This window comes from Triticum dicoccoides, chromosome 3A, assembly GCF_002162155.2.
Source record: "Triticum dicoccoides isolate Atlit2015 ecotype Zavitan chromosome 3A, WEW_v2.0, whole genome shotgun sequence".
NCBI lineage: Eukaryota > Viridiplantae > Streptophyta > Magnoliopsida > Poales > Poaceae > Triticum > Triticum dicoccoides.
The window spans coordinates 743,396,842-743,412,457 of record NC_041384.1 but is presented as its reverse complement, the minus strand read 5'-3'; the positions used below and the strand labels follow the sequence as shown (position 1 = coordinate 743,412,457).

Here is a 15,616-nt window from a genome sequence, read left to right as displayed (position 1 = left end):
GTTTTTTTGAAACTTCATAAAATATTTTAATTACAATTTTAAGTAATATACATATAAATAAAGTAAATATCATTATTAAAAATTTCATATAACTTCATAAATTGTTTGCCTGTTTACTTCCTAAAAATCCAAAAATATATTATGAACTATAAAAAATATTAACTAATTTTAAAAAGTGCTTTCATATAAATTAAGAATTATAAATACATTTCTGTATATGTTTACATTTAAATAAATTCTCGTATAAGTTCAAACTTTTTCATGTTTTCAATAAAATATTCATCCCTTGGAATGAGTATATCATATAAAAGTTTCCATGCCATAAAAATATTATTGTTTTAAAAAATATTCATGTATTTTTTAATAAAGTTTTTCTGTTTTCTAAAAAATAATTATACATTTTAAAATAAATATATGCATGGAAAAAATGTGAGCATAGTGTGCCATCAGACTGCAATTCCTTCAATAAATACACATTTGCAATCACATGTATATTATGTATAGTTGTAATTTAAATCTGTTTACAAACTTCACAAAATGAGAAAAAACCAAACATGTTCAAAATGGGCCGCACTAAGTTCTGCCCGTTTTAGCCGACGAGTACATTCTATTGTAGACATAAAGAGTGACTACCCCTAAAAAACATAAAGAGTGACAATCCTTTATTTTAGCCTGCTTGTTTACCTCAACTGCATCTCTTTTCTGGAATTCAAATATTAATTTATGTTCTTTAACTATTGGATATAAACCGTGTGTATCCTGAACTGACATCCGGCGAGATTCGGATCAATGGCTACCTGCACACTCATTTAGCCCGGTGTCACAGGTTTGAGGCCCGAGCAGATCGTTTTCTTGCTCAATTAAAATGTGTTCTGCTGATGGCTGGGACCCGCTTGTCAGGTGCTTTTGCAAAAAAAACGAGGCGGTTTTCGAAAAAAGAGCACGCACAGACCTCTTCTTCACTGTTTGGTCGATGACAGCGGGCCCCGCGCCACGCTGGTATGCCTCGTCAGCGTTGCGGTCATATACAAACGTGATTAGCATCGTATTTGCATGCCCGAGTCAAGTTTTTGCACCATTCAATGTACGCCACAAGTTCTACCACTAAAGTGATCGTTTGCGCCAAGTTCTAACACCACCAATGTAATTGACTCAAAGATCAAATCAGCAACGAAATTTTCCTCAAAATGATCATCAATAAAAATGTTCATCGGTATTTTTAAGATATCCATGCACACGGTGAGCAATTAGCTAGTAAACTTTTAAATCAAATCATCAACCAAATGTTCACATGAGCGTTCGTCTAGTTATTACATGGGTAAATACAAAACAAGTCCTTATTACTCAACTGGTTCGGTCTTGCTCAACAAACTAAACACGCATGCACTCTGACTTCCAAAGTCCAAACCTTGCCAAAACATAAAACAAGCTTGAGATCCATCCATGGACTAAACTCTACTACCTACAACACTAAAGTCTCAACGGCGGTCTCGACGACGGACCACGGCAGCTCGTCACCGGCGCTGCGGGCGGCGTTGGGCACGGAGCAGTCCGTGCGGATCTGGCCCTGGTTGCCAGTGAGCACGTTGATCTGCCCCATTTTCACCATGGACTTGACGAACTGGTCGAAGAAGGCGGCTTGGTCGACGGCGAACCTGGTGACCATGGGCTTGGTCTTGGCGTCGGTGTGCAGGTCCTGGTCGGAGGTGAAGAGGCCCTGCCGGTTGAGCAGGTCGACGTAGAACTTGTTGTCGAACACGTCCGGCGTGCGGATGTCGTTGGCGGTGAAGTTGTCCACCTTGAGCCGCGGGCAAGTGAGCTTGAGGTGGCCGGCGAAAAACTTGTCCATGGTGGGGTCGTCCTTGGGGAACAGCCGCTCCTCGAAGGAGCCGCAGTGCGCGATCCCCAGCGTGTGCGCGCCGGAGAGCGCCACCAGGTCGTCGGCGTTGAGGCCAATCTTGGCGAGGAAGCTGAGGAGCACAGGGACCTTGGAGGTCGGCGGCGGGAGCGCGCCCAAGATGGTGTCCAGGGACGCGGGGGCAAGCCCATCGCGGCGGCCTAGCGGGACGGCGTACCTTGGCCCGCCAGCTAGCTGGACGGAGTCGCGGGCGGCGAGCGCGGCGATGTCGGCGCACGATACGACGGGCCCGCCGCACGCCTTCTGGAGGAGCGCGCGGATGGCGTTGATGGCCTTGAACGCCGACGGACGCAGCGTGACGTTCGGGGGAGACACCTTCTCGCTGTCGATGCCGTTGGTCCTGTCAAGGAGCACGGAGCCATCGCAGCCCTGCACGAAGCAGTCGTGGAAGTGGATGCGGAGGAGCGCGGCGGCGAGGCCGACGTCCTTGCGGATGGCGTCCTTGAGGAAGGCGAAGACGATGGCCTCCGCCTGCGGGCACCTGGCGCGGTAGAACTCGAACGACAGGCCCTTGGCCAGCGGCGGCGAGCCACCAGCACCAGCGGCGGCGGACACGGAGCTCAACACCAGAGCTGCTGCGACGAGGAGCAGGAGACGAGCAGCCGAGGGAGAGGAAGCCATCGTGATCTAGCTAGCTTGCCAGGTCTCTCTGTGAGTTGTAGGATCGATGTGTCTGTGAGTGTGCTGAGCTTTGGAGGTGTGCGTGTGGTTTTATAGGCACCCGCGCATGCATGCGACCTCCATGGAGCTCGGTCCTACTGGTGACTCGTGTGCATGCACCTACACCGGTGGAACCGAGGCTGGAAACTACCGCGCGCGGTGCTCCATCTGATCGACTCGAATATTTGAGTATTATTTATTTCCAAGTTTGTAATTATAGTTTATATTCTATGCTATAACTGCTATGGTTCACGAATACGCGATTCGGAGGAAAATTCATAAGCATGTGTAGAGTTATAGACAGTAAAACAAGATTCATAGTCTTGCCTCTAGGACTAGCTCAACTGTTGATTGATGATTCTATTTTCTTGATCATGCTCATGATGTTTATGCCGGCAACATATAAGAGCACGATGTTGCTAAAACGCTTGTGTTGAATTGACCCAAGTTGTTTTTAATACTTAGAGATTACATCGTCTGAAGTCTAATTTCCATAACATGAGAGTTAAAGTATTTATGATTCCTTATACCATGAGAGTATCAAGTCACTCCATGCCAGACGATGCACTTTGGGGTTGTTCCAACGTCATCCATAATAGGGTGATCATAACGGAACCTTACGGGTTCATCAAAAACATAGGACGAGGGACTAGATAGCTCGAGACTAGCATTTGCTAGTCCAACAATGGAGAGGTATTCTTACGTCCTCTCGGTGTGATGGCATCTATCATCGTCTAGCGAGACAAAGTGTGAATTGATCACGGGGATGCCGGAACACGAGAACGAGAAAAAGGAACAAAACCGATAATGAGAAAGACCAGTATAGTGAGCATGTGTTTATCTCACGGGGATACCGATATATCTCACATCGGGTTTTGTAGTGTATCGCAAAGAAAAAGGAATAACATATGATAACCAAAGGTTTGCTTGAATATCAATCATGTGAGTATAGGGGTCAATATGGATGTCCATGGTTTTGCTATTGATCAATGAATAAAAAGGTATTTTTGTTCATGTCTATATTTCATCGAACCTTTAGGGTTAGACACTTAAGGGATTACGATTTGTTGAGTTCTATAGGAGTTAGGAATATGAGAAATATTACCGAAAAGAGTTTCAGAAATAAAAAATAGTTCGGAGACAAAAGCGTTTCGGGGTTACCAAAAGTGTTTCGGAAAATACCGTTTAACACCGAATATGTGGAAAATGTTCAAAAGGACCTAATATAAATACAGGAGCTTTCTGGAGATTACCGGGAGCCCCAAGGCCTTATTTAGGCCCCTGTATTATGCTAAAGGCCTATAAGGCAGCGGGGGATCTAATGGGCCTAAGAAGCCCAAAAGGGGTGGCACCCCCTTATCTTGTTGGACAAGCTAGAGGGGGAGGGGATGAATTGGAGTTAGAGGGGGACTCCCCCTCCTTTGACCCACGCGCCATGGGGAGGAGCCCTCCCCAAGTCGGCACCCCCTCCTGTACACCTATATATAGTTGATGGGGCGCGTCCCTTGAGACACACAAGTCCCTTGATTCCGAGAACCCCCTCTCTCTCGAACTAGACTTGTATTAAGTTTCTATAGTCCTCATAATAGAGATGCTCCGTGTGGTTCTCTTCTCCTCTCTAGTTCTCCGACGACGCAAAGCTCTAGATAGCAAAGTGTTGCTGGATCGTGAATCCTGTACTCGTGCAATCCATAGAGAGGTCGTGCTTTCGATCTTTTTTTTGAGGGATCGTTTGTGGGCGTTTTGAGAATTCAAGAATGATCTACACCGACTCTTGTTGAGTTGCAACTCGAAGTTGGTAACAATTCGATCTAACCTTGTGTTCATCTTCATAGTGACCCTGGGATATTCATAGTAGGCGATTCTTTTTTGTTTTTCTACTACCTTTCCCAACAGGAGGTAACAAAGCTACCACCGCGAGGGGCGGTCCATATTTTTTGGTTCTGTGCAGGGTGGTTTCGACGGGTTTTGGTTTTTTGGCTATCGTTTTTATCGGTTTCCAGTCTTTTTTATTCGGGGTTTCCCATGTTTTTTTCACTTTTCTCCTCTCTATTCTCTTAATTCCTTTTATTCTTAATTTTTTGTTTGTTTTTCTAATTTTAGTTTTTATGAGTTTCTAGGAAAATATAAATATTTTTATTATATGAAGTACATTTCTTATCACACGATAATCATTTTTGATACATGATGAACATCTTTAGATTACACAATGATTGTTTCCTGAATATATGATGTATATTTTTTAGAACATGATGTATATTTTTTAATTACATGATGAATATTTCTTTGAAATACTTGATGAATAATTTTTAACTGCATGATGAATTTTTTTAATACACGATGAACATTTGTTAATACAAGTTGGACAATTTTGGATTACACGATGATTATTTTCTGAAAGACATGACAAAATTTTTCTAGAGAATGATTAACATTTTTTTATTACACTATGATCTTTCTAAAAATATACGATGAAGAGTTGGTAATACATGATGAAGCCTTTTTTTTTGGAAATACATGATGAGTATTTTTGGAAATACAAAATGTACCTAACCTGCACCAAGCTATCGATCACACCACAAGTTAGTTGTTTTCCATACTCGGGCATTTGGTTGGGGTTATCTTTGGTTGGGGGATGCTAACGATCCGTAAATTGGCTTCTTTTTATGAGTTATAGGCGGTGCCAGCATCTAGCTTGGTAAGAGCAAGTACAGTAATGGGTTATAAGCCTGCATACATGACATTTCTGCCTATGTGGAGGAGAGACATAAAAAAAGGAAGGAGTTGATTCTTATGCAAGAGTCCACCTTTATGTGTGCTTCTAGGTAAAAACATTTAATGAGAGAAAAGAGATAGAGAGAAGTGAAAAAAGGTTGTAACCTTTTAGCCATCCTTATAGTCAGCCTTATTGTCTCAGTAACTAATAATGCTAATTTTTGATGACATGGCACATTTATATAGCCAGCACCTAGCTATACTATTAACCATGTTCTAAAGGCGAGGCACAGACGCACCCGACAATATGGTAACCCCGCCTCCAGCAAAAGAAAGAATGGTCCAGCTACTAACATTAACATGTATATTTCCCTTTACTATAAAAAACCCAAAATATATTTTTAATTTAATAAATTGAGAATCTCTACTCTTATAAAAAACCGAGTTGGTGATGATGGTGTGCCTGCCATCTTGCAAGATAGACCGTTTGATCTATATCTGACGGATAGAAAGCAAACTATGGCAATTTTGCAAAAAGATAGCCGCATCTCTCTCCACATTTGCAGATAAGGCCTTCCCTTGTTCATCCTTATCTTCCACAACCTCATTGTTGAGCAATTAAAAAAGGAAACCTTTGGAACAGTCTGGCATGGTGGCCGCATGGGTTTTTACACTCCTCCTCACCCTATCTCTTCTCTTTCTCGAGATATCATTAGTTTTTAAACATGGGATTACTTCCGCATGGGTCAATCACAACATGTGTTTTATAAAAAAAATGCATCTTGACGCTCCATGCAATGCACGGGCATCTTGCTAGTATTATCAAAAATGAGTTTGAGAATATTGTAATTATCTATAAAGAAATGAAAAAGGTCCATATGCATGAATATAAATATTTGTATATTTGGAACGAAATGTCCATCACATATTCAAAAGATGTCCTTGCATATATGAAAAACAAATCATGTATTTGAAAAACAGAGTATATACATATATTATGGGGCGGAGGGTGTATTTTATATAATTCAAAACATATTTAGGGTATTTTCCATAAAATAGTATGTTAGGGAATAAACTTGAAAAAATAAGCCCTAAAAAGATAAAAAAAAGTAATAAAACATGAAACTAAAAAATACAAAAAGATAAAAGTAAAAAAAAGCAAAGCAAAGCAGAATGGCAAAAAAACTATTGACCCTTGTTGGGCCAGACCATAGACGGGAATCTGTGGGCAACAAAGCTTCGGTAGGGGGTACAACAAAGGAGTCCCTTTGCCTGCAAAAAAACAAAAACACAAAAAAAGAGCTCCTATTTGAGCCTGGTCACAGAATGTTAGGGAAATGAACAAAATGCAGCGATTGGGCTGCCCATATTGGCTTTTGTGTTGTAGCCAGTCGTGGCGATTTTCCTTACGTACGTTCTGTTTTCTAGCCAGTTTTCTCCAGTAAAAAACAACTACAGTACAAAATGTTCTAATTATCTACAAAAAGTATTCTAATAAACCACAGCAGAAATATTAAAATTTAAAAAATGCACAGAAATGAAAAAATTCTCATGAAAACTAAAAATATTCACCAACTGTAATAAAGTGTTTTCAAAATTAAATCTGTTTGTGATTTTAAATGTCCATATTTTCAATCGATATTAGAAAAATCTTATTGTTTTCTGAAAGAAAATGGAATTTTAAAAACTGTCCTTCAAAATATTCTCAAATTTTGAAAATTATATTTTAATAATCTTATAAAATACTCCGGTGAAAAGAATAAATGAGAAATTAATAAACAAGAAAGAATCGATAAAAGTAAACATCAAAGGAAATCTTCAACCTAACAGAAAGGAAGCCAGCATCACAAGTCGGTGCATTTCCCCGTCCCTTTTTAATGCGACTATGGCTCAAATAGAATTTGTCGAACAACAAATACATAGAGCCTTGTCAAAGCCCATGCCCAAGTTCATGATATCATTTTCTCTTTGAAGAGAAGAAAGAAAGGCGATCTTGCCTACCGTCACGGAACGCTTATTCCGCCGCCGCCCTCCGGTGGTTCCCCTCCGCCGACGACCTCAGTCGTGTCGTCGGAGGTGAGGGGGGGGGGAGGGGGTCGTCGGGTCCACGTGTGTGGAGAGATTTAGACCAAAGTAGCTTAGTTTTAGGTTGTTCATCGTCTTGACTTCGCGACAGCGATGGCGACGCTCAATAAAGTTTCTTCAGATCCAACTCCGATGAGGCGATCGGTCTTATGGTTGGGGATTGGTTTGGAATCCAGTCTATTCAAGTAAGGATGGTCTTCGTCATTGTGACGGTGTTTGCTACAGCGCCGGCGCGGAGCTTAGGAGGTAGTTTAGGAGTGAATGCAGATTATAGCCTGCATCGGCAACACTAGGCTCCTTGGCTGCATCCATATCCTTCAACAGGTTCTGACCTCGGGTGATCGGAGCGGTCGCGGTTGGGCTCCTCTTCAGGTTCCGCTCTCACTGCAGGACTTGCTGTCATTGATCTTAAAGGTCTTAAACACGTCCGAGTAGTTCATTTTCGTATCTAGCCAACTTGACGGCTGACCGTCACAGTTTTTGTTGTGCTGTATAACGACACGGTCTTTCGATGAACAATTTCTTTTAATTTCTAGTACACAAGAACATATGTTTTATAAGATGAACAATTTTGGATTACATGATGAATGTTTTCTGAAATACATGATGAACATTTTAAATATATGATAAATATTATTGGATTACACACTTGATTTTCCAAATAAATAAATAAATTTTCAATTGCATGATGAACAATTTTTCATTCGCAACGAAACATTTGTAATCATTGTAGTTCCTCCTCAGCCGTGCTACTTCGTTCAAAAAAAAATTACATTCAAAGGAAAGGATGCTGCTTTTTTTTTTTTGCATGGAAAAAGGGATGCTGCTACTTTGTCTGTTTGCTGCATGGATGAAAACATTGTACAACCCCGGTTTACGTTACACAGCAGGGAGTAGTAATTTTCAGGTACACGCTATGTATGCATGTTGACCGGGTAAGAAAATCAAAGACGCCTTAGCCGTGTTGTTGCACGTACCGACCGACGCGGTTAAGCTAGCGAACACGGCCAAGATGTTGAATGTTATTACAAGCTAGCTTTTTTTTCGGTAAAATTAGTAGTACAAGCTAGCTAGGTGTATATGTCACTTTCAATCACAAGACAACGTACAAGAGAGCTAATGTGCGGCACGTACGTGTACATACTAGTATGTGAGAAAGCATAGCCAAAACGGACACAGCTTCAGTGACTTCATGAAGCTAAGTCTTATCGTAACTTAGCCCCCTCTACCAGCCATCCATTCAAGATCCGACGGATCAGATTGATCTATATTTTGAATAATTTTTTTAAAGTGTTCAATTTTTTTTTGAAAAAATTCCAATAAATCATAAGTGTTTCGTTTAGTATTCTGTGAAAGTCTCAACCCATTTGGATCTATGGTTTGTGATTAAATAACTTTTCAAGCTCAAATAAATAAAAAATATGTATTCACAAACTATACATCCAAATGGATTGAAATTTTCACAGAATACTAAACGAAATATTTATGATTTATTGGATTTTTTTTCAAATTTTCTGAACACTTTTAAGAAAATTATTCGGAATATGGGTCAATCTGGTTCGTCGGATGTTGAATGGATGATTGGTAGAGGGGGCTAAGTTACGGTGAGACTTAACTTCACGAAGTCACTGAAGCTGTTCCAGCCAAAACCAGTAGTACTAGTCAACTAAAAAAGAAACTGAAACTAGTGGTGCATGCTCAAAAAGTATCGGAAAATGCGTACCTAGGTGTTGTGTTGCCTACTCGTGAAGGAAGCTCGGGCGTTTGCCTCCGTGCACAAGGCTATAACACTATACTAGTGGTTGGGGCGCGCCCCGGGCGCGCCTCTTGAGGCGTTCTGGTGCGCACTAATCATGCTGGTATACTTGTTTATGTTTTGTAAGTGCATATAAACAACATTGATTAGAAGTATGATGCATGGAACACAATTGCATCAGAATAGTGTTCATTCATCCAACAGAGCAAGCATAGTAATTTCATAGAAGCTAACAGGTTCATATTAACATAAAAGGGTCGGTCTTAGAAGGTGTTTGATCGACATTAGTGCCACTTCTCCAAATACCATAAGAATTACGTTTCTTATGGCAATACTGAAGTTGTGTCTATTACCACTAACTAACGAAGTGCCATTACAATACTCATCTATGACCAATATATAAGGAAATAAATTTGCCAATTGTCAAGCACACTGAACCTTTAGATACTTAATCGGTATACAATAAAAGAAAGAGCTGGGTTCTAAATCACATTCTATTTTGATAATTGATGGAATAATTGTCAAGCACACTAAATTACTGAGTCCTTTCTAGATTAACAGGTTTAAAACAAAAAGATTTACAGTCTTATCCCATATGCATAATGGTTCTTAAGAGCCACACTACAATCCAAATAGATTTTTCTTTCTTGACAGAGATCATGCTACTATAGAGGAGAACAAAATATAGCTCAATAGAACCGAGAAATGAAGCAAAGACAATCAGTATAGGACTAACGGCATAATTTGCATTACCTCCCTCGTTGTAGAGACAAAGCGGCATGGTGATAGTGTTGTACGATTGAGATGCCTACACGCCACAAGATAAGCCTGATGAAATTCTGAATTGCAAAAAAGTTACAGATGATTCAAACAAGCAAGGAAAACATATTAGAAAAATAACAAAACAAAAACCAAGTATCCAATGTTAAAAATAGAGTGCCTAGGTAACACTAAAAGGATATATGAGACATGTGAACAACGAGTTAGATTAGCCTAATAGAACACATATGTAACCTTAGCAAGAAAAAATATGACTATACGAAAGTTAAAAAGTATGATGACTAACTACGAAAACTCGCTTATGTGCTCGGGCTTGCCTGGTCCTGAAGTGTGTAGTAGACATTAGTAGAAAATTTGGCCTGACTACCTGAATGCTATTTCCAAAATGGTAACAGTACTGTTTTGCAAGCTATTCTGTTTTATATCTACAAGTGTACATGAGAGAACCGATTACTTCGGTTCTATTAGGTACAAACTTCTTTCTTCTCTTCAGAGAATAGAAATGCTTACTGGTGAGCGAAATCATGATCACCTTCAGATTTTTATAAAAGTACACAAGAGCACCACAAAAAATATTTATATTCTTCACAACAGATAAAAGTACCCAGAGTTCTGATTCACACTGGTAGCCAACAAACTAACAAGTTAATCCGATTTTCTAACTATAATTCGACAAACACCTTATCCCCATAAAATTCTATGTAGCTCTCCAAGTTATAATAAGTAACAACAAATGTTTCATCATCACCATGCTTCTGCAAGAACCTGTGCAGACCCTTGTTAGACTTGCTATTAAAAAAATAGAGCGAAAACCAAAGGGACCTATAATGTATCCTCAAACCTGTCCAAACCCTTCAGCTTGAACATTACTGAAATACATGCATAAAAAATCAAATAGACATACTTCTAGCAGAAAATTAGTAGGATCTAATCTGATAATCAAATATAAATTCTTCACACACAAAACGACAATATGAGTTGTTTAGCATGGGTTAATTTGGCACTATCCTGACAGTACAATAGAGATAAGCAAACCTATTTATCTTCTTCAGCCATTGATTAAGGTTGTCAAAGATAATTTCACAGCTAACTTGCAACCATGCAAATACACATCATACAAATGATAATTGAATTAAATCTGCTACATGTAGACACAGAAAGTGCCTGCCAAACATCTAAACAGCCATAGCTCGAAGGCTAGGTCAGGGAATAGAAAAGGAAAGGGAAATCAAGAGCTCACCAAAGGACACGGCCGTGGAAGCAATAAACAACACCAGAAAACCAGTAGTTTGGTCAAAAACGTTGGGAGAAATAATAAGTAGGCCTCATGCGAGAGCTAAACTCCTACCATCATGGTAAGACTATGAAGAATTTAGTACAGAAGTCTGAATGTGGCCTCCTATAAAATACTTTCTAGATAGTTATATTGTACTAAGATGCTAAATCAGGAAGAAAAAACATGTTTCAATGAAAAAACACTCTTCACGTTGATCTTTATAGAACAGACATACTGGATATATATACATCAAAATATAACTCCAGTATAGTCAGGGATGGCATGGACATATGCAGTGCTTCCTGTAGTATTTACCTTGAAATGGGTTTAGTTTCGAAAGAATAAATTATGTGCTTCAATCCTGGTTAGGGTGAGAAGGTCACCTGGCCGTGCGCAAGTGCCACGGGAACCTAGCAACAACGAAAAACAGATTAAGGTGAGGACACCTGGTTCCTCACCAGTGAGAATGATTGCAATGTTACGTCCGATGTTTGCGTCGTGATTAATTGTGCCGCGTAGGACTGGGAGTCCACCGATGCTCGTTCCCAGCCTGCAAGCTGACCCCAAACGTATCAACCACCCCCTTGCTGTAGATCCATTCTGTGAACACAGAAAACACTAATTAATTCAACTCCAACTCACAAGAACTCAACCAGAACACAGTCTTTTTTCAGAAAACAAGCCAAAACTTGATGCAGCAGTTGTGTGTGCACCTGCCATTGCATGGATCAGTTGTAACTGACACCCACTGGTCTCTGAATTTCCTTGCCTTACAAGGGCAAGTTTGAGCATACATACTGAATCAATTAATCCGGACGACGGCTGCCGTCACATCCTTCGGCGAGACTCCACCACCGGGCATTGGAAGTAAAACCAAGACACAGTCGGTGACACTTGGGTACACCGACAGGAAAATTAGTGAGGCATATTATGAAATTAAAGCACGTCAATAAATGAGTGTGTGCACATGTATAAGAGGATGTCATCATATACTGAGAGCACCGGGCATATTGTGTTAGCTAGCTATAATTAATAGAGAGAAGTGTCCTCTCTTATGTCCGTGCTTGGTCGACGCTACGTACTATACATACATATAGAGAGGACTAGACACGCTAGCTAGCTAGTAAGCAAACGAAGGAAACAGAAGATCGTCACGAACATATATGCATACATAGAGAAGTGATATCAACCACCTCTCCTTCTCCGAGAGATTGGTCGAACAACAAGTTCTCATATATCTATCCGACACTACCGGCTACATATACAAACATAATCTCCTAACATACGGACTCATGGTCCACATAGTATTCTCCGTCTTCAGCGATCACGTGGTCAAGAAAGAATGCCACCAATTCCTCTTAAATTGCTCGCATGCGAGCTGGTGCTAGGAGTTCATCCCGCTTCCGAAACATCTAATTTGAAGAAGGGGGTCAATACATATATATATGAATGAATGAAACTCAACACAAATGATGGTAATAAAATAAAATTGTGAATGTTGTTATTTACCCACTTCATATTGTTCGTCAGAGTAGCCCCGCTCACAAGTCGTGTGGCGGATGGACTCACAAACGTAGTATCCACAGAAATCATTCCCTTGTTCCTGCCACAACCACTTTACAAGAAATAGAGGTCAATCAAACTGATAAGCAAGAATGCCAAATGGTATTGATGAAACTAGTGCTTGAATCAATAGGAGATGCGCGGAACATGCTACTATAGTACTTACTTTCGGGTGTCTAAATTGCAGCTTCTTCAGGAGTCCCGGAGCTTTTTTGGTGAATTTTTTCCAAACCCTGCCAGACAAAGAAAAGAATTACTTGATATATCAGGAAATGAACAAAGTTGCTGATATGGTGGATAATGATTGATTTAACTTACTTCTCGAGCATTTGAGTCATTTTTGCATAGTCCTAGGGATCTTTTCGTCTTGAGTCTAAGACGGTTACTAATCCCTGCTCAAGCTTAATCTCTAGGAGAATATAGTGGAAACTGCACACGCATGCATGACTCATCAATTACATTACTATAACCTTGACTAATATATAAGGGAAACGGAATACGCACAAGACAGTAACACTCACTTGAAATTGTAAGGAAAGAGTATTATATCTTTGTTTTCATTTATTACCGACGATCGTAGCAAGTTGGCCTCGGTATCTGCGACATGAAATTTAACCTGAGTTGCATCTATGATATTTGTGTTAATGAACCCAATATCACCGATTTGTCTTTTCTTTAATTCGATGATCTTCAATCTGCATAATATAGTGAGGATAATTATAAATACATGCAATGAAAGAGCTGAGCTATATATAGAGACTTAATGATAGAAGTAGTACTACTTACAGAAAATAGCAGGTGGCCGTTGCTTTATCGAGTGCCAATTGATCGAAAAACTGAAAGAACTCCTCAAATGGAATAGGCAACAGATCAATTCCAACGAGGTCATGCTCCTTTTTAACTCTCACATACAAAGTACTCCTCCCCCAGACTCTCTGCAGATTCTCAAGTTTGAATCATGCAATCTTCGCACCATCGTTGATAGAGATCTTTCATCTTTGACGAGAGGCTTCCTGTACTCGTATCTTTGTATCTGCACCTCCATGAAATCATAATGTACATCGTCGGGCAGGTAATCTCCAAAATTGCTATAACCGGGCACCATCCTCGGATCATTAGCGACGATGTCGCTAGGCACCTTGAGCGGGGGGCACGATTGCTTCGCTTGTTCGCCGAGCTGGGAAATTTGTTTCCCAGCTCGTCGTTCTTTCAGCCTTTGATCACTGACAGTACTTCCCGACTGCTCCACTTCGGCAAATTCCTTTCCAATAATGCGCTCATAGTTTCCTTTCAGCGGAGACTTGGGTGTTTTGTCAGGGCAGCCAGAGTGCGCTTCGCTTTCACCAGATCTACCTTCTCCCCCGGAGGTGGATGTTTCTTTGCTTTCACCCCTTCAAAGAAGTTCCTCACTTCTTCTTGCGCGATCTCGGCGTTCTCCTCCGGGGTCCTCTCGTATGGTAACTTCTCTGGAGTCTTCAGAGAAGGAACGAATCTGTATGTCCTCCCGCCTCTGGCTGTACTACTAGACGCCGCCAGAGCAGATGGAGCGGTTGTCTTCTTTACTTGCTTATGAGGCGGAGGAGAAGGACTACGACGCACCGGAGCAGCCGAAGCGGCGGCAGGTCTCTTCTGCCCTTGCTGACGAGGCGGAGAAGGAGGAGGCTGGCTGCTCGGGCACGCCGACGCAGGCGGAGAAGGAGGCGGAGTGCCGCCACGCGCCGGAGAAGGAGCCGGCCGAGTGCCCTGATCGTCACTCGCCGGAGGAGGAGGCGGTGCAGGAGGCGGAGTGCCCTGACTCGCTGGAGGAGGAGGAGGAGGCGGAGGCGTCCAGTTCGGAAGGTTGATGAGCTCCTTCCGCCATAGGCATGGAGTCTTCAGAGCAGAACCCAACCGAGTCTCCCCTTCACCGGTAGGGTGGTCAAGCTGGAGGTCCTCAAATCCCTCTGTTATTTCATCCATCATCACCCTAGCATATCCTTCTGGAATCGGCCGGCAGGGAAAAGTTGCGCCGGGTTCAGTAGGAAAAACAGAGCCAACAACCGCCTTGACCTTCATATTAACCCATTGCGTCATAAGGTGGTAATTTTGAGACTCCGTGATAGCATCCATGGGATAGCTGGAAGGAGCCGTCAAGACATGCTCCGGCTGAAGCAGCTCGGTGGAAGCCACGCTGCTTCTCCACTGAGATGGCGGGGTAGCTTCGGGGGAAGCTTCGGTAGTTCATTTGCTGCAATTTGCTTCTCGTTCCTCTATCGCTTGTACCCTAGCGTGCAGCGCCTGCAGTTGGGTCTGCTCCACTTTCTTCCTCCTCTCGTGGCATTTGTACCCCCTGCGTCCAGAAACCCAGCCTTCCACGGAATGGAGCCTGGCGTGCCTCGTGTCCGTCCAGGGTGCTCAGGATTCCCGAGGGCCATTGTGAGCTCGTCGTTCTCTCTGTCTGGAACGAACGTCCCTTGCTGCGCTGCTTCGATATAGTGCTTAAGCCTCTTGACTGGTATTTCCATTTGCTCGTCCGTCCAAATGCACTTCCCTGATACAGAGTCAAAGGTTCCGCCAGCCCCGAAGAACCAAGTCCGACAACGATCTGGCCAGTTAATTGTCTCTGGTTCGATCCCTTTATCAACCAGATCATTCTCAATCTTGGCCCACTTAGCCACCTGACCCCGTGCGATGGTGATGCTTCTTCTTCGCAGCATTTTGCTTGTTTTTCGCCGACATCTTCTTACTCTTTTCCGATGTCTTGTGGGCCACAAATGCGGGCCAGTGATCTCTGATCTTCTCATATCTGCCCTTGAATTCTGGTATCTCTTTATTTTCAACAAACTTATTCAGCTCTTTCTTCCACCTCCTGAATAGTTCTGCC

The 15,616-nt window shown here is 41.8% G+C and overlaps 1 protein-coding gene across 1 annotated transcript; it reads right to left on the bottom strand.

Annotated features, from left to right (window-relative positions):
- Nucleotides 1-1,322: 1,322 nt before the first annotated feature.
- On the bottom strand, nt 1,323-2,588 carry LOC119270623 (cationic peroxidase SPC4-like). The gene has a single exon (XM_037552641.1). It carries the CDS (start codon nt 2,537-2,539, stop codon nt 1,463-1,465), a length of 1,077 nt encoding a protein of 358 aa, XP_037408538.1. The 5' UTR covers nt 2,540-2,588; the 3' UTR covers nt 1,323-1,462.
- Nucleotides 2,589-15,616: the final 13,028 nt, after the last annotated feature.